Here is a 24,259-nt window from a genome sequence, read left to right as displayed (position 1 = left end):
CTGTCTTATATACGTAAGCGCAAATGACTTCTCGTTTTGCATGTCAATACTTAAGGGGTTGTTTGTCACAAATATGTCATACCACACAAAGTGAGACTAGCAATTTGTTAGCCATAAGTGTGGCTAAGTTTGGCAAGAATTTGAGTCTATGACGTGTAGGTCCAATGACTAGTAAAGTAAGGCATCACACAATTATAACAGCCAACCAAACACTATACTAAGAAATTGTGGCATGCCTAAGGTTTGGCATGGCAATCTTTAGAAGCCAACCAAACAGCCCCATCTCCATTAGTGCAACTGAATATAGCCTCAACAGCATGCATAAACCAGCTTTGCTTCAATTTAAGCAGCCCAACAACCTTGATCGACTCTCCGACTGAAGTGATTCTTGCTCAGCGGCACATCGACCAAGATGATTTTCAAGGGAAAGAACAAATTTTTCTAACCCATGTTGATCTAGGGAAATAAATTTTTCTAACAATAAAAAGGAACCTTGTCCCTTTTTATTGTGTTTGTGATGGGTTGTTTCTTGTAGCCAGCTTTGTTTTGCCGCCTTCCTTAAATACACTTCACAATAATTTGGAATCCATCTAGCTCTCGTCTCTTTTATGAAAACAAAATATAGGAAATAGCTCAACCGATATTATATAGCACGTACTACAGCAGATGGGCGGACTAGCATCTCCACTCCACGATCATGTAGAAGAAATCAGTCCAAATGGACATTTTCAGCCAGTAATTGAGATATAATTTTCATGATCCCCATCAATTTCAGTCCGTCTCACCCTGTAAACACTGCTATGACCAGGAGCTATACATAGAATTTACTTTTTGCCATCCTCTAAAAATGGTAGTGCTCAAAATGCCACTCTTTAAAACTTTAATTCCAAATGTCACCTGATCAGCCCACATGTCAGCCTTACACATCATCCGGGCCCACATCACTTTTGTTTGAATGAGCAAAGAGGCTGACATGTGGGCCCGAGTGGCATTTGAGAATGAAATTTTGGGGGAGTGGCATTTGAGCACTGTCATTTTGGGAGGATGGCAGTGAAAGAACCATAGCTAAATTTTAAATATTAGATTCCACGACTCCCTCCATCCCATGTTGTAAGTCATTAAGCTATACACGGTGTCCACCACTTATCTTTAACATTTAGTTAAAATAAATTCAAATGCCAATTCAACAATTTTATTTTCTTCAAATGAAATTTAATTTATATTAGCCTAAATAAAATTAAAAATTTTCATGAAATATGTTGTGCCTTATATTATGTTATGAGATGGAATTTTTTTAAGTAGCATACATTATAACTAAAAGTTGATATATATCTGGTGAGTCTTGAATTTTATATAGAACTTAATACAGTAATTTTCAGGGTTACCAGTTTCTTTGGTTTCATATACTAATTTGTTATGCATGAATTAGGGAAAGCTCTGAAATGATCCTTGCCAAATTATATGTGCACCATGATTTATTTCACTTCAAAAATATATTTAAATTTCGATAAGCTTTGAATTTACTGGAATACAAGAAATGCATTATCCTAAAAATAATTCCAATTAACCAATCCGATTGCTTTGAGTATCTATTTGTTTATTTTATATGTTAACTAATTAACAATGGCTGCGATATTTTGGGAGCGACAGTCTCTAGCATTACTCATTACAATGCAAAGCAATAGTAGCCATCGACTAATATTAGCCAGTTCTATTTAATTAGAGTTGGAAAAATTCCTATGGTCATTATCGCTCGCATGACGCAGCCTGTGATCTGCATATATAAGCATGACACTTCTGCCTCCAGACAACAATCATCAGTAACAGAAAAACTAGAGACAAGAATCAACAGTTCAACACAAAAAGAAAAAAAACAACAAACAATGGAGTCATCACGCAAGTTCTTCCCGGCCATTGCTGTCCTCCTCCTGCTTGTTACCGCCACAGGTACAATAGGAGACAATTAGTATATACATAATGATTTATTCTGAGTAGAATTGTCTTTGGGCTATCTTTTATTACCAATGTATATTTCACTTTATATCATCCTTTATCCAATATTTTCCCTTAGTTAAAGGTGGTATAAAAGCTAGCAAAACTTCGGTAATAAAACATAGTCCAAATTAAAGTTTACTCTCTTTTTTATCATCTGTACTATGTGCGTGGGATCTAGTTAGTATTCAAGCAGTTATTTCCTTTTTTAACGACCAACACCAGACGGTGTGTGATATTCAGGCAGTTATTTTCGATAGCGGACAAAGAGATCAACCATCAATATTGGGAAATTAATTGAGCGGTGTTAATTAATGTGTGGAATATATATCTTTTTTTTGTGATGATCATATCGATCAGAGATGGCGCCAGCGCAGGCGAGGGAATGCGAGACGGAAAGCAGCAAGTTCAGCGGGATGTGCATGATACAAGCCAACTGCGACCACATCTGCAAGACGGAGGGCTTCATGGGCAGCGACTGCAGGGGATTCCGTCGCCGCTGCATGTGCAGGACCCAATGCTAAGCTAGGCGCCCAACTTAATTATAATTAACGAACGCCTTTCATATACATCACCAGCCGATCGATCGATCGAAATGGCGACCAATCGTCGTTGGATCGTCGCTGCATGCCGCAAGGATGCATCAGTTTTGTTAGGAAACGATAAGCGAACAAACGATAAAAAATAATAGATCAATCATAAAAGACACGAGATTTAACGTGGAACACCCTCCCAAAACAGGAGAGAAAAAACCACGGGCGTCAGCCAGCAAAATATCTTCACTATATCTGGGGTGAGGTTACAACGCCGCACGGCGACTTACAAGAGGTATATATATGGTGGAACCCTAAAAGGGATGACGATCCGTTTCGCGGGGGCTCCGCCTCCGCACCCCCGGGCGTCCCCGCTACGCTCCGGCCCAAGCCTCCCGGCGACGGGCCTCCGCTCCACTACGGCAGAAGAAGCTGGCCTTTATTAAGTGCAAATGAATTTGGATCACAACTCAACAAACTCCACCTTGAGACAAATTCCTTCTTGTAGCATGAAACAATCCTTCACCCTGAACACAATAAAGACAAAAAAACATTTTCGGCGCCAAATAGCCTCTTGGGCTAAACCACTATACCAACTAAACTTGAGCAAAGCTCAAACTTAGCAACAGGAACAGACTTTGTCATCATATCAGCAGGATTATCATGAGTACTTATCTTGCATACCTTTAGCTTACCTTGCGCGACTACATCACGAACATAATGATACTTGATATCAATGTGCTTTGTCCTCTCATGAAACATCTGATCTTTAGTAAGGTATATAGCACTTTGACTGTCACAAAACAAGTTAATGCAAGAATCAACTCCACAAAGCTCAGCAAACAATCCTTTCATCCAAACTGATTCTTTACATGCTTCAGCAATAGCCATGTATTCTGCTTCAGTGGTAGACTGGGCAACAACAGGCTGCAATGTTGCCTTCCAACTCACAGCACAACTACCAATGGTAAACACATAACCTGTGAGTGACCTTCTCTTATCCAAATCTGCAGCAAAATCAGAATCCACATATCCAACAAGCCCCTTATCAGTCCTGCCAAACTTCAAGCAAGCATCAGTTGTGCCTCTGAGGTACCTGAAAAACCACTGAACAGCTTTCCAGTGTTCTTTACCAGGATTAGCCATGTATCTACTAACTAAACTCATAGCATGAGATAAATCGGGACGGGAGCAAACCATGGCATACATCAAAGAACCAACAGCACTAGAATATGGAACTCTAGACATGTATTCTACATCCTCATCAGTACTAGCACATTGTAAAGCTGATAATTTAAAATGAGGTGCAATAGGAGTACTAACAGGCTTTGCATCATGCATGTTAAAACGCTGAAGAACCTTCTTAATGTAGCTTTGCTGACTAAGAAATAATAAACCAGAATTTCTGTCTCTAGTGATTTCCATACCTAGAATTTTCTTAGCAGCACCAAGATCCTTCATATCAAACTCACTACTCAACTGTTTCTTCAATGTAGTGATTTGTTCCTTGCTCTTGGCAGCAATCAGCATATCATCAACATATAACAGCAAGTATATAGGTGATCCATTAACAAATTTAATATACACACAGCTATCAAATTCAGACCTCTTAAAGCCATGTGACAACATAAATGAATCAAACCTTTTATACCATTGACGAGGAGACTATTTCAAACCATACAAAGATATTTTCAACTTGCAAACATAATCCTCCTTACCAGGTACTATGAACCCTTCTGGCTGGTCCATGTATATCTCCTCCTCAAGCTCTCCATGTAAAAATGTTGTCTTCACATCTAACTGCTCAAGCTCAAGATCATGCATAGCAACAATACTGAAGAATGTGCGAATTGAACTATGCTTTACAACTGGAGAGAACACATCATTATAATCAACACCAGCAATTTGACTGAAACCTTTTGCTACCAACCTTGCCTTAAACTTCGGAGGCTCGCTAGGAGATAAACCCTCCTTTCTCTTGAAGATCCATTTACAATGAACAGGCTTCTTCTGTTTTGGCAAGTGCACAAGCTCCCATGTGCCATTCTTCTCAAGAGACTGCATCTCCTCCTGCATAGCTGAGATCCACTTCTCACGGTCTCCAAAAACAACAGCTTCAGTGTATGTGGCTGGCTCAAGAGTATTCTCCACCTGTTCAGCACAACTAAAAGCATAATAAACCATATCACATTCCTCAATAAGGCAAACTGGAGCTCCACAACTCCTTTTTGTTCTGCGATGTGCAATAGGTTCATCTTGTGGCTGCAAAACAGGAGGTGAGTGCTGAACAGTATCATTAACATCATTACTAACAATTTCAGTTTCCTGATCATCCACGTGCTCCACCTGCATGCTAACATATTGCTGCTCCTCATCTGAACCACCTGGTATGACATCTGTGGGCAAGCTGTCATTAAACATAACAGATTCATTGAAAACAACACTCCTGCTCATGAAGGTCTTATTAGTTTCAGGATTCCATAACTTATATCCTTTTACTCCTGAACCATAACCAAGAAACACACTTAATAGCTCTAGGCTCTAATTTTCCATTATCAACATGAGCATAAGCAGTGCATCCAAAAACTCTCAATTGTGAATAATCAGCAGGCATACCAGACCATACCTCAATGGGAGTTTTCTTATTAAGTGGGATAGATGGCGACCTGTTGATCAAGTAGCAGGCGGTGTTAGCAGCCTCTGCCCAAAAACGCTTGTTCATGCGCGCGTTGGACAGCATACAACGAGCCTTAGAGATGATGGTTCTGTTCATGCGCTCAGCCACACCATTCTGCTGTGGAGTGTACGGGATGGTGTGATGCCTAACGATGCCTTCCTCCCTGCAATAATCAACAAAAGCATCCGAACAGAATTCACCACCATTGTCAGTGCGAAGTACTTTTACCTCCTTTTCAGTTTGCCTTTCTATCATGACTTTCCACTCTTTAAAAGCAGCAAATGTATCATCTTTATGTTTCAGGAAATAAGGCCACACTTTTCTAGGGTAATCATCAATAATGGTAAACATATAACGAGCAACACCAAGAGAGGGCTTACGAGAGGGCCCCCACAAATCAGCATGTACATAATCAAGTATACCTGTGGTGTGATGAACTGAGGTATTGAATTTTACCCTCTTGTGCTTACCAAAAACACAGTGCTCACAGAACTTCATGTTACCCTGAGTGCAGCTATCCAGCAGGTTCCTCTTCATCAATTCTGCCATACCAAGTTCACTCATATGTCCAAGACGCATGTGCCACAGGTTAGTCTTACTAGGTTCATCTTTAGAAACATCAGCAGCGGTAACAGAACCATGTAATGTACTTCCTCTAAGGACATATAAGTTTGTAGAATTCATATCACTAATCATGTAAACAAGAGAACCTTTCGATACCTTTACAACTCCACCTGAACCAGAGTATTTGTATCCTTCTGCATCAAGTGTGCTGAGGGAGATGAGATTTCTCGCCATCCCTGGTATGTGTCTCACATCTTTCAGCATGCGTGTCATGCCATCATGAGTCTTGATCTGAACGGAGCTAATGCCCACGATCTCACGTGGGTTATCATCTCCCATGCGCACAACATCTCCATTCTGCACAGACTTGTAAGAACTAAACCAATCTTTGTTAATGCATATATGAAAAGAACATGCACTATCAAGTATCCATTCATCATGACTAGCAACACAACCAGCAAAAACAACAAGACAATCTCCTGAATCAAAGTTTTCAGCACTGGTAACAATAGTGGCCTTACCATCAGATTTCCTTTTCTCCTTATTCTGCAGTTTCCAACATTCTTCAATGAAGTGATTTTTCTTTTTGCAATACTTACAGAACATTTTACCTCTGGATTTAGAACGGCCTCTACTCTGACTCTTGTCACGATCATTGCTGTCGTTGTAGGTTCTCTGCTCAGATCTGCCTCTGACCTGCAATGCTTCGCCCTTAGAGGATGACGCATCAGACTGAACCATACCTTTCATCTTCTCACTGCTTGGAGCGCCTCATAAACTTCCACTACGGTTAGTTCATCACGGCTTAAAAGTATGGTGTCACGAAAATTTGCATATGAACTAGGCAGTGAGCATAACAGTAAAAGACCAAAATCTTCATCATCAAACTGTACCTCCATCGACACTAGGTCGGCAACGATCTCCTTGAAGACCGATATGTGGTTCAACATAGAACCACTCTCCTACAACTTGTGCGAGAACAACTTCATCTTGATATGCATCTTACTGGTTAGATCTTTAGACATGTAGATCGATTCCAGTTTGAGTCAAAGTTCTGCATCAGTCTTTTCCTACAACACTTCTTGCAAAATATCATTAGATAGATGAAGTTGGATTAGCGACAGAGCCTTACGATCTTTCCACTTCTCCTCAGCGGTCCAGTCAGTCGTTTTCTTCTTCCCGAAGCTTTCCAGCGCCTCATCAAGATCCGAAGTTTGCGCCAGAACAGCCCGCATCTTGACTTGCCACAGCGAGAATCTCGTCTTGTAGTCTAGCAGTGGTAGATCATACTTCATCGACACCATCACGAAACCCTAATCTGAGAACAAGCTCTGATACCACTTGTTAGGAAACGATAAGCAAACAAACGATAAAGAACAATAGATCAATCATAGAAGACACGAGATTTAACGTGAAACACCCTCCCAAAACAGGAGAGAAAAAACCACGGGCGCTAGCCAACAAAATATCTTCACTATATCTAGGGTGAGGTTACAACGCCGCACGGCGGCTTACAAGAGGTATATATATATGGTGGAACCCTAAAAGGGATGACGATCCGTTTCGCGGGGGCTCCGCCCCCGCACCCCCGGGCGTCCCCAGGTGCATAGCCCAAGCCTCCCGGTGACGGGCCTCTGCTCCACTACGGTAGAAGCTGGCCTTTATTAAGTGCAAATGAATTTGGATCACAACTCAACAAATTTGAATAATTTTTCAAGCTTAATGCGTGGAGTAGCTTTTTTTTTTGCCCTTCTAATTATATATGTCAGAATAATACGAGGACGTACTAATCAATTCTTTCTCTCAGTTTTTTTTAATTATTTTTTGGGATCTTAGTACGGTCCAGTCAACTGTATATTGTACTCTATGTTTGTGTAATGTTTCAATGGAAGTATATATTCATGTTTGGAAGTAAGAAAAGTTCAGTCTCAGATAACACAATACATTAATACAACATCAATTGCGGTTGAAAAGGGTATAAATCATGTGACAGTTCCTTTATCCCTGAGAGTCGTCTGTAACGGCTCAAGAACCATTAGAGATAGCATGATCTCTGTCGGTTCACACATTATATACCAGATATGAATAATCTGCAAAAGGAAAATGCAGACATGGTGCACCATCTACTCATCGCTGCCACGCTGCTCATCACTATTGTTGTGCACGTCGTGTTGTTACCGTCATCTAATGTGCTCTCATCCTTCGTACATCTGAGTAGTTGATGAGAGCGCATAGAGTAAGAAGGGAAGACCGACGATCTTGATGGAAGGAGCTCCATCGAAATCGACACATAGAACATATAAGAGGTATGTTGGGTAATAATTGTCATTTCCCTCACAATGGCCATGACAAATGGCTGCCACTCGTGAACAAGGCTAGTGCCGCGCGCCACTCGTTGAGGCAAAAATTTTAGGATGGCTAATTGACACACTTACAAAGCCTTATCTTAAGCAAAGTATTACTGGTAGTAGTAAAAATGACAAATATTTTTACATGAAACGAAAACAACTGTAGATAATATATTATGGCAAATTATTAATATTTTCTATTTTCTACAATTTAAAAACTTGTATGGTTTAAAATAAATGTTAATTTCTTAAATCCTTTTCTTTAGAAAACAAAGTTAAAAGCAGATGAAGAGAGAAAGAATTGGACAATACATGTAAAGAAGAAAAATAATTGGATAATAATCCTTATGACTTAAAAAAAGGGAGAAGTCTATTTTAACCCCTTAATTATTCATTTTGTATAAAATACGCCCTCAAACTTTAAAGCCGGGTATTTAACACACTCCAGCTATTAATACCGGGCACATTACATCCCTTGGTGGTTTGTAACCTGGTTTTGATGCCATGTAGGATGCCGCATGTAAAAAGAAGTTAAAAATTATAAAAAAATGGCCCCATATGTCAGAACCACCTCTCCAATCTTTCTGTTCTCTTTCTCCAATTCATCATCCCTGGGAAGAAGCTGGATAGAAGCACATCGCTTCCGTCTCCATGAGCGCCGTAGCAAGGACATCATCGACGATGCATGACTCGATGACGGGGCGGCTAGCAACGACAAACACGGTGGAGGAGCCGGAGCTGTTGGCAAGCTACTCGACCTGTCCCCAGTTCTCGGTCCCTTTTGCCGTTACGCTGCCGGCCGACTTCCATCGTTGCACCATCCCTTTCCTCACGCTCTCTCCTCTCTTGTACTAACGAGGACGACGGAGCCAGCCCTCTCGGCCGAGCTCGAAGAAGCCAGGTTCGGTGTCGAGCTTGACGTGGTCTAGATCTATGGGTTGAGGCGTCGGCAACGTGGAGATCGCCGGAGCCAAGCACGCAGCTCGGGCTCCTATCCATGCTCCATCTAGGCTCTGCCGCCGTAGCTGCAAGGTGAACTCAGTGAGGCCGCCGCCGCGTCGAGGGACCTTTTCTCTCTGCCTGTCTCTCTCCTCTCTTATCTTTGTCAGTGGCAGCGGAAGAGGAGGCGGGAGCGGCGATGAGGGCAGTGGCGGAGCCCAAGCCTGAGGCAAAGGTGGAGATAGTGGAGGAGCAGGCGACGCTAGAGCCCATGTTGCCGGCGAGCTCGACCTCTGGCTGCCGTCCACCTCCCTTGCATGGACCGGCGAGCTCGAGCTCTAGCAGCCCTCCACCTCCCTGAGTGCCTCCTGCTGCATGCGTCGGCAAGGTCGAGCTCCAACTCCCCCAGCACCGGTGAGAGAAGGCAGAGGATGGATCGAGAGAAGAAGAGAGGAAGAGGAGAAAGCTTATCTGACATGTGGGCCTCATGTTTTTTACATATATATTTTTGATTGGACTGCCATGTCAATTGCCACGTAGGCAAAAACCGCCTAGTCAACAATATGGGGATAAATTGAATGGTTTTGATAGTTAGAGGGTGTTGAATAGCCGGTTTTATAATTTATGGTGAATTTTAGACAAAGACAGGAGTTCGGGGGTGTAAAATGGACTTATCCCCTTAAAAACAGAGTGGTCTGTCTACTCCTCCTAGCCTCGTGCAGAGAACGAAACACCACCCTATCGAGAAAAACCAAGCAGTACATGGCCAACATAGTATTACACTCCCAACCCATCCTCTGTTTTATGGGTCTATGCCGTTGCAATATTTGGACAAGTTACTAGATGAAGAAAAAAGACGTAACAAGTGAAGAAAACCATTGCAATATATGGCCAAGTTACTTGATGAAAAAAAAAGTGGTAAAAGTGAAGGAAAAAAAATATTCACGGTATAGTAGCGGCTATATTTTCCGTCTTTTGACCATTTATATGTGATATTTAAATCATGGATTTGAACATTTAAGTAACTTGAACCAATAAGTTGTCAACAACAAAATAGTCGATCACACAGAGAGCTACAATTTTCATATAAAGTTTCTTCTAATCCGAGATTGAATGAGAAAGTTATGCTCATATCTAAAACCGGCACAAATATGGTCAGTGCCAATTGGTAGTTAGCAGCGGCACAAATAAGGTGCTTATTAGCATTGGTCCATAGCCAGACTCAGCACTGGTCACTTTGACCTAAATTTGAAAAATTTAAGACACATGCCCATAGTGATAAGTGCCTCATCAATACTTATAAACAACATTGATATAGTCATGTCCATTAGTGCCTGTTTTAGCCTTGAGCCATCAGATGGTTGTGTGGGAAAGGACACATATGTGCCGATTCATAAAAAACCAACCCGATATGTGGAAGCAACTATAAGAAAGATTGGAAGTAGTGATCCCGTACAAATTAAAGCACTTGCATTGGATAGTGAGGAGGCGTTTCATCATATAATGTATGAGCGACAGGATTTGAGACAAGAGTTGGGCTAGCGGGGATATACAACAGCTGAAATTGGTGCAGGAGAGGCCAGTGTTGAGTGAGAGGCATGCAGTGACCGATACCCAATAGCACCGGCAGGGCTGGTGGCATTGGACAGCTTGCGCTATTGGGGAAGGAATATGTGCGAGAGATCGTGCATGAGTCTACCTTTCCAACACGATCAGCGTGAGAGACATCGTTTGGAGTTGGGTTTATGGTCCTTGCATGGAGTTGCTGAATGCCAATCTATTTCAAGGGAACCAAGGAATGCCACTATTAACGAAAAAAAGGTATTTTTCACACTACACCAGACATAATCACAGGCAATGTGACAAGAACTTTTTAAGATTGGTCCCTAATTATCCGATTTCTTGTAATTATATAATTGTACGGAGTAATTTACTAAGTCTTGTTTTCATTGACCACACTACAATCGAAATATACGGGAGCATCTAAGGTCAGTTGAATTGGTTCCATGTCTTACGTTGTCACGGTTTCTTAGGTGAACATATGGTTTGCCGTCACAATTTTAACATGTTACCCTTAGGGCATGTATAAAGAGAGATAGAACCCGGTGTGGGCTTTTAGTTAACATATAATACATATTGCTTACAAACTATCCTCCTATCATAATACAGACAACAATATCTCTTAACCATTAATTAATGCACTAAAATAATTTCTTATTACCATTTTTTTTCTTGTGTCCATCCCATGCAACAAAATTTTCTATGGTAAATGATAAGAGTCGACTTTGAACCGTTGTCATGCATAACTTTGAACCGTTGTCATACATAACAACCATGTTTTCCTTTTCTCTCTCTCCTTTTTCACATCACCAAATTTACTTTCATGACAACGAACAGAACCTGTTATTAAATGCCGTTGTACATGCCCTGACCCTTGTGCATCACCTGTTTAAATTATTTGGCAAAACTTACCTAAGATGTAGCTAGCAAATTATTGGACACACTTGTGGCAGAGCTTGGTATATATTCAAATTAATGTGGCAATATGTCGATCGGTACCAGCTAACAAGCCCTCAAACTGTGGCACCACAGATATGACGCCAAGCCATTTTCAGTAAATAATTTTGCTGACGCTCACCTGGCCACGTATTTGTGGTATAGTGTCACCCTTTCTTGTTCAGTTTTTTCGCATTTCTCTCTGTTTAGGACTTTAGACTTTAGAGGCCAGCTTAGCTTACTAAGATTGGTTGTTCAGTAAGCCCCAATAACTGCAGAAATTCGATCTTTGGTCTTTGCAAGCGGACAATGATCCTTCAATCGATGTATACCAAAGCTGAACTACATTATCAGCTAATATCAAATTTCATTGTCATGCATAGTTCGATAGACCAGTTGATGTGCAGTTGTGGTGGACTTATCTCTCATCCTGCTAAAAGTTTTGTTTGTGGGTAAAACGTAAAAGATATATATATATATATATATATATATATATATATATATATATATATATATATATATATATATATTGATCTTGCCACAAAGTTTCTCATAGTAACCAAGTTACTATTACACTGATAGTTCAACAACATATTGTCTCTTAGTAACTAAATTACTATTAAATCGATGCTTCTCAACATTCCGTTTGAAACATGCGCAAACTTTGGCTTGCTGTGCCAAGTCTCCCCTGAATCTGTGCTTTGCCTCATTATCGTCGTCACCACCGTGAAGCCATCCTCGCCGTCACTCCTCCCTGGACCTGACATGCACCAACGCAGTTGACAGGAGGACACCACTTTCTGCCTCTCCGGATGAGGAAAAAATTCAGAGAGCCTCCTAATCATGTTATGCTTTTGCTCAAGAATAATGTGTAGTTATAAAACTGAAATATCAGGTAGGCTCCTAATTCATCATGTTGTTGCTAGGAAATTAAAATCACAGAGCATGACAACACAAACAGAAAGATTAGTTTGAATGGCACATCAACAGCTTGTGGGAGCATGTAAAAGAAAGGAGTATAATTTCTCACAGTAAGTTTGTTTCACACTTAAATATCTGAACAAAAACGGATACAGAATTACAGGTAGAATGAAACAAAACTGAAAATTGCATTTGATTTCCTCAATAATTGCAGATGCTATGTATTAAAAATGCACAAGGATATGAACGGAAACAAAATGATTATGGAACTGGAAGCAAAACAGCCAGCAACTATATGTTTTCAACAGGCCTGACTCAACAAATTTGTGAAATTATTATGTTCAGCTCAGTCACACAATAAAAATAGAAAAAGGTGTTTCCAGATGCTAAAACATCACTGCACAGGTGCTAAAACATCACTGGGTTGAACTTTGGGTTAATTGAAGTGTATAGCTTAATTTAGCCCAGTGCAAATTAAAGCGCAGCAAGGAAGATGCAACTAGCCAAACAGGAACAAATTGATCCACGATGGATCAATGGGACATGCATGTACATTATACAAACTCATGAAGGAACACAGCAATCAACACATATCTGGCTCCGGCAAATAAGCTGCAATTAGTTGACCAAACACAGCAGCTGTGCTTCCTCCAAAAAAAGGCAGAAGCTATAGTCTATAGAGATCAATCGAGCAGACAGATCATGTAGCAAAATAAAACACCAACTAATTGCGCAATCTAGCACTCGATCGAGGGCACGTATGTGTACGTGCAGACGGGTGGATTCAGATCGATTCAACGATAGTATCAAGATTAGATTAGAGTGAGTAAAAAGCCAAGCGATCGAACAAACATGCACCATTCAACTGCTCCACCGAGAACCATGACCGTCGCCTCTCCTCCTCGCTGCCGCTGCAAACTGGATGTCAGCACTCCAGTCCCGGACCGCAGGCCACCGTGGAGGATTGGGACAAGGGGCTGCACGGTGGAAGAGACGACGACGGCGTAGAACTGCTATGGAGGAGGCGGCGGCGTGGATACTGCTCTCCTCCATGCATTGTCGATCTCGAGATCCATAAAAAACGGAAAATTAAAAAGAGAGAGGATAGTGGTGGTAAAAAAAATAGATAGGCAGACGTGCGGGAGGGAGGGAGGGTGGAGGGTGTTGGGGGGGGGGGGGGAAGGGGTGTGTGTGGGGGGGTGTGGAGCGCTGTGGGGGAGGGGGTGTGGGTGTGTTTTAGCTGTACTACACCCTAGGTATAGTATAGTATCTCCCTATATATAGGGATATATATATATATATTTAATCTATATCTAGAAATCAAAACATTTAATTATGAAAAAACCTCTATGTGCATGGTGAAAAGAATGTCCGATTCACAGCAAAAGTCGCAATGCCACCCACCTTTTTACTAATAATAACCGGAAAACTATATATAGAGTGCTCAGTTAAAAAAATATACATACAATTTATAAATTTCCTAAGGTTCTCGTTACTTGCATGATATTGGCTCTCTTTATATATAAACCTCGCCACAATCACTTCAATTATCATAGTTACAAGGCATTCAATACTAGTGCCAAATTTGATCATCAACACAAAGACAAATCGATCAAAATGGAGACATCACGCAAGTTCTTCCCAACAATTGTAGTTCTCCTCCTGCTCGTTGTCACCACAGGTACAGTAGGAGCATATACATATCTGAGTTAGCTACATGTGGTTTACATCCTTTTCCATGTTGTTCCAGCTTTTTGTTCATTTTCTTAGATAACGGAAATTGTTTACACCATCTGCTGCCTCTTTATGTTTGGCACATACCTAATAAGTTTTGATACTGAAGAAATATAAAGAGACGACATAATTAGTTTGGGAGAAACCACTGAACTTTGCTGAATAAACAATAGAACAACCAATAGTTCCATTCTGTCATGTCATCCTATATGTATAGCACTTTATGAAATTCAGTTTGCGAGTTATTATTCTAAATATGATCTGGTTAAGTCCGAAATCACATATATTTAGAACCAACTACCTAATTTGACCCCTTCCTTTGGTGGACAATCCATATATTCATGTGTATAGATCATAATACCAGATTTTGTTTTCTTTCGTCTACCAAAAATTGAAAGGATTTTTGGCCTAATATTTTTTGGCTTCTAACTTTTTGCGTCAGTGTCACATACATTCCAACATCATTAAATTTCAATTTTGTGACTTCCGCTGGTGGTAGAAATACTATAACACATATTCAGTTGACATGGTGTATTATTAGGACGACTTATCTGGTCTGGTATATATGGATGAAAAACCATGATTTCATGTTTTAGCCATGTTAATATTTTGTTGTTTGAGATGGTACCAGCTGCACAGGCAAGGGAGTGCGAGACGCCAAGCAACGAGTTCAAGGGGATCTGCATGATGGTGGCCAACTGCGCCAACGTGTGCCTGACTGAGGGCTTCTCCGGAGGCAAGTGCAGCGGCTTCCGGCGCCGCTGCATGTGTACCAAGGATTGCTAGTCAAGTGGTTAATCCGAATAACCGCGCGAAATTGCAACCTATCTATCTTGCATGCTTCAATGAATAAACCTTCGCTCTAATAGAGCCAGAAGGTTTTCATTCATCTCGGCTACAATACTACCTGTAACAATTTTCTGTTTCATGTAATCTTTTCTTTCTATTTTTTGTGGTTTGAGTATTAATTGTATTGTTTTTTCTTTTGTTGAAGATAATTAACCCCAATTCGATTCCTTACTCTCTATCCATGATGGACATATCTTTCCACGACAATAATAACCTAAACCATGCATTCCAGGTAGATCAAACATGAAAGGAAGTCCGTTTTTGCTTGTTGAATCAATAACCAAATTAGCTTCCTTCAGTTCTGTTTATTCCAGTACAAATTAGGGAAGTGCTTTAATAAGCATACCATGATAACTAGTTAACCCATGAAGTTAAGCAGAAGATAGGAGGATATGGAATGGACACACTCACACATCCGGAATATATAGATGATTTACATGTATAACCCAAACCTCCCCCTTGTGATGAAATTCTCCTTTCATCCGAGGTGATTAGAAGAAGTGAGCTTCTTCATCCTTTGGAAGCAATTGGGATACATGTCTCTTGGGCAGACATGTTCACCATAGCCAGAAGATGGCTTTCCATCGATGTTAACCTCCGATTTCGCCTGTGACTCGGCTTTCTGCTGTCCATCATCTGCAGCCAACTTCCTTGCCAGAGCAGTGGAAGTTGTAATCAAAAGAAGAACAACGAGTACAGTAACAAGAGCAGGCTTCATACTTTGGGATCCTTTGGTATCTGCGTGCAAAACCAAATAAAAATTAGAAGAAAAATTAGATGAGCATAACAACAAGCAGTAGTAATCTGTAAACATATATAAACAGATTTGTCTAATTCATGAACTATGTAAGAATCACACACCTACGAATTTGAAGTGCATATATATCGCCAAGTCTTAATTTGTATATTACTCAGGATATTTTTATGATATTTATAGGAGGTTAACAATACTGTATTCTAGGCAATGCCTGGAGTATGCGATGGTGTTCATGGCATTGTAATCACTACTCATTGGAAAAAAGATCATGCACGATCGACAATATCAAGTGGACAAACTGCAGAAATGACGGAAAATTAGTGGATGGAGTATTTCTCTACCTACATTTGATGGGCTAAAGAGCAAATTAGGTGATAGGGTACTGTGCATGTGCAAGATGATGAAGAAGCAACACCTCATCAAATTATTACGTTTTGCAGTATACGTTTTAGGACATTGGATTGATCAGTATGCTATCAGTTTAATTAAAAAAGTAATTGCATAAGTTGTGACTTGGGAGGTAATACTCCCTCCATTTTTAACATATTTGTCACCGCTAAATTTTGGACATACGTTTTTATTATTTATCTTATTCAAAGGTTTTGTGCAAATATGAAAAAATATAAGTGATGCTTATAGATAGACTACCTGTAATGCCAAAACAAATAATAATTATGTAAATTTTCTTTGTAAGACAAATGGCCAAACTTATGTATAAAAGTTAACAATACCATATACTTAAAAAAGGAGGGATTATCATCTTTTTGAAAAAACTGAGAAGTAATATGGTGTACTAAATTACTCCCTCTGCGTTCCTTCTAGGTTCTATCCAGTCATTCATCAGTTCTTCATGGTTCCAATTTGAACCTTTTAAGTAAATACTACTTCGTCACAGATGATTATAAAAAGGTTATCAAAACCATCAAACCTTCTGTATCCGTTATAATAAGTGGTATCATAGAATTTGTAAGACCGTTGATCTACAACCATGTGAAGTGATTAATTTGGATGCCCAAAAATGACTAAGTGTTGGTATTTGAGATATTTTTGGGTTTCCACACTCAACCATTAAGTTTTGAGTATTGCAGTGATAACAAAATGGAGAATAGAAAGATTAAATCCTAACAAAAAATTGTGAATGCAGGTCATGGAAATTAAATTTGATTGACGAGATTAGGGAGTAGTAAGCTCACTGCAGGTTTTGGTTTTGGTTTTATATATATCCACATGCAGACATAAAGGCCAGATTTCTATCGTTCAATGATAAATGGAATTAAGAAAATCCAATGTACTCTCCTAAACTATTTCATTGGATCACTTAACTCTTAAACTATTTTTTCGACTCCTTTTACCTTGAAACTATTAAAATTGTTCTCTTTATATGAGTCGTATTTTAATCTTAAATTTTGAAGAGCCATAGTGACAGAATTATCAAAGTTCTAAAATCTTTTCAAAATTTTTCATGACTATTTGCTTAAAATTTAAAACCTTGATGTTTAAATTGATCTCAGTGCTTCCAAACAATGTAAACAACGTTTAAAAAATTCCAAAAAAATAATGAAGAGATAATTATAATGCATACACTAATCTCCCAAATTTGAAAACATGATCAATATAGAGAGAAATGAAAAGGAAAAAAATATCGTTAGGGAGTAAAGTAAACCATTTATAAAAATTCGGGTGTAAAATAAGCTGAGAAATTATTTAGGGGGTTAAGTGCTCCTGTGAAAAATTTCGGAGTAAAATGGACAATTTCTTGATAAAAATTGACCTCCCATGAAGATATGATGTCTGCTGTGATGAAGGTTGGAAGCTACCCAGGTATAGCTTTCGAGAAGAGCTGGAAATTAAAAGGCCACAACCTGTCCAGACAAGGTCAAGATGGCATTGTGCCATTTGAATAAATTTTGTTAAATTCATAAAAGAAACGAAATAGTCGGAAGAAATAATTTTATGTCCGGACCCTGAAATCAGTTTTCTGCTGGGAAAAGTTTCCGAAATTTAAAACTAAAATATTGAACCCTATCGTAGACTGCATGCTGGATGGGATGCTGCTGTTGTCCAGCACGACGTTGAGGATGGTACATGTGTGCAAATTAAAGACAACGATCGATAACTAGTAGGGTCTTCGGATGTTGTCAAGTTACGTTTAAGGGCACAAACGAACGAGATCTAAATAATATAAAGTCGAATGGATTTCTCTAGAAAATATCAATATGAATGTTTTTGGGAAAAAAACATACCGTTTATTATGTTAGAGTAAACTGTGCATACAATAATCCATGTATCTATAATTGTAAAAGCAGAGAAATCCTTGTACCCCTCCCTAGGGGTGAAAAAGGTCGGAAACGATCAGGAAACACCCTAAACCATTACCGCAACCATATTATTTTTCGGAAACGGAATCGATAACGATAACCCGGTAACGGAAAAGATATCGGAAATATCAGTAAATCTAAAACAGAATTATTCAATCGGAAACATATCGGTATCGATCGGAAGTCGATAATTACTGTTGGAAACATCGAACAATAACAACACATATTTAGCTAGCAATCTAGAATGGTTATAAATATTTGACGATAATTATAAATGTATCGTATTCGACGATAACTATAAATCTGACGGGAATTATTCCCCAAGTTCATAAAGATAAAGCATAATAATACGAGATACATAAACACAGGCACATAGCAAGTTCTCTTATACTCCACAGAGCAACAGCAACATTGTTGGACCGGATGCAACTCATCATGGTCATCATTTTCTTCAACAACTGTATCATCACCAGCTACAATATTTGCTGAGCCGGCCGGCAAGCTCCCGAACGGCATGCTAGAGGGCATTGCTGCCGTGAGGTGGTGGGGGCGGCCCCAATAGGAGGCGACGTCGTGAGGAAGCTTAGCCGGCTAGCGCAATCATCGCTGGGGAACGGACCAGAGCTGTCACTGTGCTGGCGCCGCCGTGCCACCGCGTAAGAGTACGACGACGCTGGTTGGGACTTAGGACAGGTCGACTGGGGGATTGGGTAGCTCTAGGGTTAGGGATTTACAGCTTTTGTTGGGCTGAGAAAATGGGCCAAAGAAAAATAACTTGGGCCAGCCGGCCAGTGATGTTTGTAAAAACGGTAATTTACCGGAATATATAAACGGTAATTACCGGGATAATACGGTAACAGTACACTGGATCAGGTCAGCACTGACGGGCTCAAACCCTCAACTTTGACGGGTTCAGCTCCCGGTCAGAGATTAGTGATCACTGATGACTTGAGTCACCTGTGACAGGTGAAGACCCGTCAGAAATAAGAGCCACCTCAAACGGCCCCCAACTAAAACACGTCACAGGTGAGAGTCACCTCTGACAGGTCCCAACCAAAACCCGTCACAGGTGAGAGTCACTTCAAATGGCCCAACTAATTGGGACCGTCACTGGTGTGAAAAAAAGGGGGAAAAAAAGAAGAGAAACACCGTCCTCCTAGGTTACCGTCACATTCATTTCGTCCGATTGCATTTGGCATTCACAAATCAAAAAATTCGTCACAATTCTTCTTTGTTCCATTGTAGTTGTCCCAATCACAAAACAAAATCACAAGAATCTCAATCACCATAGGACTCAGAATCATCAATTACAGTAGCAACAATTGGAACAATATAAACAGCACAAGACAAAATACATGGGTGAAAGAGGACTTGCTGGCAATGGATCTGAGCTCGTACGTGGATGGAGGCAGCGGATCTGGCGTCAAGAAGGTTACGGGGGGAGGCGACCGGCGAAGGAGCTTGGACGGTGAAGGAGGCAGCGGTCGGAGCCCGGGGGTTCCAGATCCGGTGGTCCTGAACCACCTGGAGACCGGATCTGGCACCCACCACCTCGAGGCGACCACCGGCGACCACCACCGATCCTCAGGGACGAAGAAGATCCGCCGGAGATCTCCCGCATCCGGTAGGGGTGGGAGGGAGGCGCGGTGGCGCGGGGGCGGCCGACAACGGGAGGGGAGGCGTCGGTGGCGTTAGTGGCCGGGATGCGGGGGGAGGCGCCGGCGGAGGTGGAGGTGTAGGTGGCTGTCGGCTAGCGCGGGCGGAGGCAGAGGCACGGCTGGAGGCGTCACCGGTAGAGGCGGCGGAGGTGGAGACCGCTACCGCCGTCGGGCCTTGGTCGCCTCCCCTCCCGCCGTCGGCCGCCACCGTGCCACGGCTCCAGATCCGTCGTCCGCCACCGCCCCTCCCCTCTCCCCTGTCGGATCTAGCAGCCAGACCGCCACCGCGCCTCCCCTCAAGCCCTTGCCGGATCTGGCGGCCGGGCCACCGCCGCCGCCCCCGCCGACTCGGCGACGCGCCTCCCCTCCCGCCCCTGCCAGATCTGCCGGCTGGGCCGCCGCCACGCCTCCCCTCCTGCCCCTGCCGGATCCGGCGGCCGGGCCGCCGCCGCCCCAGCCGGCCCGGCGCCGGCGCGCCTCCCCTCGCCACGGCACAGAGAAAGAGAGGAGAGATAGAGAAGAAGTGGAAGAGATAGAGGAGAAGTGGAGAAGAGGGAGCCGGCCGGCCTTATCTCCTCATGTGGGCCCCGCTGGGAGAGGAGACATATATATACAGTGGCAGAAGTCATCTCAAACGGGCTGGGACTTAATGCCGTTTGAGGTGAGTAAACCTCACCTCTGACAGGCTGTCTGGTTGCGACCCGTCACAGGTAACTAATCACCTGTGACGGGTTAGGACTTAAACCCGTTTGAGGTGAGGTAACCTCACCTGTGACGGGTTCTATTTTTAACCCGTCACAGGTGACTAGTTACCTGTGACGGGTCGTAGCCGGATGCCTCACCGATGACGGCATCCCGTATGACCCGTCAGAGGTGACGGTCATCAGTGACCATTTCGTTTGCCCGTCACAGGTATCCCGTCAGAGATGTGAGGATCTTGTGTAGTGTAACCTCACAAAACGGTCCGTAAATTACCAAACCATTTCCGATATCATTTCCATAGTTTTTTACTGTTTCTGTTTCTGACATTTACCGTTTCCGGAGCGTCCGATCAGTCAAATTCGGTAGCGGTAGCCCGGTCGGCCGGTAATTACCGCTACCGTTTTCAACCCTGCCCCTCCCTCACTGTTCAGTGCGGCAGCGCAAGACCGAAAAACCGAAACACCTGATCCCCAGGACCAGACAGCCAATCATTCGACCCATTGCAAATGTGCCTATGCCTAAACTAGAGAATAGCAGCACCCTTATTGCAGGTGCAATAAGACCTGAATTTCTAGCTCTAAGAATTAAGGCACATAGATCATGGAGGAGATGGAGGTAGAGGAGAAAGGAAATGGGAGATTTAAAAAGTTGCCCCTCGTACAAGGCAACGCTCATTGAACGAGGAAAAAGTGAACCAACAGATTTTAAGGATACAAGTAAAATGAAATTATTATAGTGCCTTTGTAAATGTAGTGGAATCCTAGAACAATTGGTAACGCTCCTCTACTGGAACATTAATAGAGTCGTGATTGTATGATTCAATCAATTAGGGTTTAAATCTACTCATGAATACTACGCAAATGCAGGTGCATTTTTAACAGGGTTTTATTGAGGTTAGAGATTGCTGCTGGATTCTGTTTATTTGAACAGATATACTAAGCGCATTCACGGGTGTATGTGGTGTTGTTTGTACATATATAGTCATGTGTATGTGAATCTATTGTCTGACCAATGTTTGCAGTCCAAATATTGCAATTTTCTCACGGACGTGTAGAGATGGCAGAGACCAACATATATTGCATGCTGAAATTAATTAAACATATTACAACTTGAAAGGATGCAAGGGTGTATGGATGGCTTTGCTGGTAACAATTTATTTCATTGTTGTAGGTTCAAGCATCCATAATATTTATTTTCATTGCAAAATTTGAATAAATAATTACGAATTTACAAAAGTTTCTGCCTGCTAATCACCCTGACAACATGGTGTCCACATAGAACATGACACCTTGAATGTACATAATATACAGGAGGATCTCGCTGATATGAAATCCAAGCACCACGAAATTAAATATTACATCCCAAGATCATTGCTCAGATAATTAACTTGACCCCATTAATTGCTGAACACACTTAGAAATGCTTCTCAGTATAGAAAGACAGGACCTTGTTTTACATCCTTTTTTATTTAGTTATATCTTCCATCACATACATAAACATCATGATCAGGGCTGACGCATGATACCATTACGTCGATCAGTATTACGATACATATCTATATCCGGATTTTGTATAGCAAAGGCATTCTTTCATGGCGGTGCAGTATACAGCTTAGCAAGGGAGTGGGCAGGGAGTTCTTTTTCCATTATTATCAGTATTTGTTGAGTGTGCATAGTTCACCTGACCAGCTTTGGCCAGTGCCTGATCGACGGCGTCCTTCAGTTGATTCATTTCTGCACCTTTCTTCTCCTTGGACGTTGCAGCAGTGCAAGAGCTGATGATCACGAGCATGAGCATTGCACACACCACAAGCTTCATTGCTTGATATCTTGGAGATCTTCTTTTTTCAACCTACGCATTCACAGTGAGATTAATTAATTCGTGCAATCACAAAGTTTATGCGTCTTCAGAATATCGACTACTTGTGCTATATAGATCTTTCATGGACAACGGATAAGTTTAACATATATATAAAAAGGTATATCAATTATCTTTGAGGAAACACTAAGATATATGTACTAGACAAGCTATACTACTTGTGAGATAACATTGCTAAGGACTAAGGAGCAAGCATAGATACTGTAAGCAAATTCTTACCGGCACTGTAAATACTTGGAGCGAAATTTTATTGATTCATTACAAGCTTGCTATACTCGATTTATAGGGGAGTGGCAGCACCTGTAGAGTCAATATATGCTTTTTGACGCATTTCTTCTGCTGTTGGTTATAATTAGAGTTAAATCAATGTATAGTTTTCTGTAGTGGGTTGCAAACATTATCTCTCAAAACAGAAAAACAGATTAGATCTTCTATTCTACCATCTTGAGGTTCTAGGTACGTAATAATGCTTGAGTTTGTTTGCTGTGCATTTTGCATGCTGATGCAGAAGGGCATGATGCAGTATTTGGTGTAGTAAACGATAGCCTTGTAGGATAAGACACATATATAGTTGCCTATCAGATAGGACGTTCTAAGTGTGAAATTAATTTCAAGGTGGTAAATTGTTGCCCAATGTGATGACTGATCCGAAACCTTGCATGATGCATGTTATTAATATGTTAGAATGGTTGCGCTGCTCTTCAAAGAAAAAACACTGCACAGATTTTAAAGAAAATGAGAGACCCAGATAAAATGTTAGTTAAGAGCCTAACCATCATTTATAAAGGGTAATTAATTTCATCGATGAGGGAGTTAATCTCTGATCCTATCAGTCCGGATCAAACACCAAAGCACCGGCAAGTGTTGCTGCTCGTCGCCATCACAATGATGAACGCCTGGCACCTGGCCATGGCATTTGGTTCGCGCTACAAAAACATGGCCGTATTGAGCACTTCAGTTTTACAAACAAACATAAAAAAGAAAGATGCATCCAAAACTCCAATCATTCTCGCGTACAATCATCCAGTTTTTGTTGGCACTGCACCATGTGACCGAGAAGCAAGCATCAATGAGTTCATTAGCTTTTCATCCATATGGAGCAATGCATTGATGTTGCGACGGCTTATATCACTGATCTTGGCAGAAAATTTGCCCCATGGTCGCTGATAGCCTGCCACTACTATTCAAGAAACAACTGTAAAATCAAAGGTGTTTTTGATTATTATTCTGTGATGAACAATTGGCATTGGAGATTATTGGTTTTGATATTTGGAATTTATTTACGAAGTGGTTTTGGAGATGATTGGATTTCACAGGTGAATCTACAGGTAGTGCTGGATTTGGGTCCGGTCAGACTGACGTGTATCGCGCGGTCAGACCGGCGCAGCCCGCGGTCTGACCGGCCGACCCTGTGTCGGTTTCGGTTTCGGGTTGTTTGTTTGGATATCCGTGATTGTTTCATGATTATTGCTTCTACATGGATACTATGCGTATGTAATACTGTTTTGCTAACAAGGAGTCAAGTTGGAGATAGCTTGGTCTCGGAATATGGTTTCTTTGTTTATTTTATGTCTAGGTGACTCGATCCCTCAGGAGAGTATTTGCGGTGATGGACCGGGAGTCGGCTTGGGGATAAGATGACGTCCGTGGTGGTCAGAGATCATGCGGGATACTAAGGCTAGAGTTCAATACACGTGGTTGGTGAAGATTCCATATGGCATACGATGGAGGTATTGTGTGCGTATGGGATGCGGAGTCGAATTTGGAAGGAATCCAAATTTGGTATGAGTGGTTATGTAAAGTTTGTTTCTTGTACTAGAGGGTTTCCTAAGGTGATTAGGACTTCTATTATGAGTTTGGTTCGTGGCTTTAGGCTGTCTTCCTCGGGTATAA

The 24,259-nt window shown here is 41.4% G+C and overlaps 1 protein-coding gene across 1 annotated transcript; it reads left to right on the top strand.

Annotated features, from left to right (window-relative positions):
* The first annotated feature begins 13,970 nt into the window (after window positions 1–13,970).
* On the top strand, window positions 13,971–15,248 carry LOC127771536 (defensin J1-2-like). The gene is made up of 2 exons (XM_052297458.1): window positions 13,971–14,151; window positions 14,836–15,248. Exons 1-2 carry the CDS (start codon window positions 13,971–13,973, stop codon window positions 14,988–14,990), a joined length of 336 nt encoding a protein of 111 aa, XP_052153418.1. The 3' UTR covers window positions 14,991–15,248.
* The last annotated feature ends 9,011 nt before the right edge of the window (window positions 15,249–24,259 follow it).

The sequence above is a fragment of the Oryza glaberrima genome, chromosome 4 (genome assembly GCF_000147395.1).
Source record: "Oryza glaberrima chromosome 4, OglaRS2, whole genome shotgun sequence".
Taxonomy (NCBI): Eukaryota; Viridiplantae; Streptophyta; class Magnoliopsida; order Poales; family Poaceae; genus Oryza; species Oryza glaberrima.
Note: the sequence above shows the minus strand (reverse complement) of the source record. Positions and strands in the feature narration are given on the sequence as shown.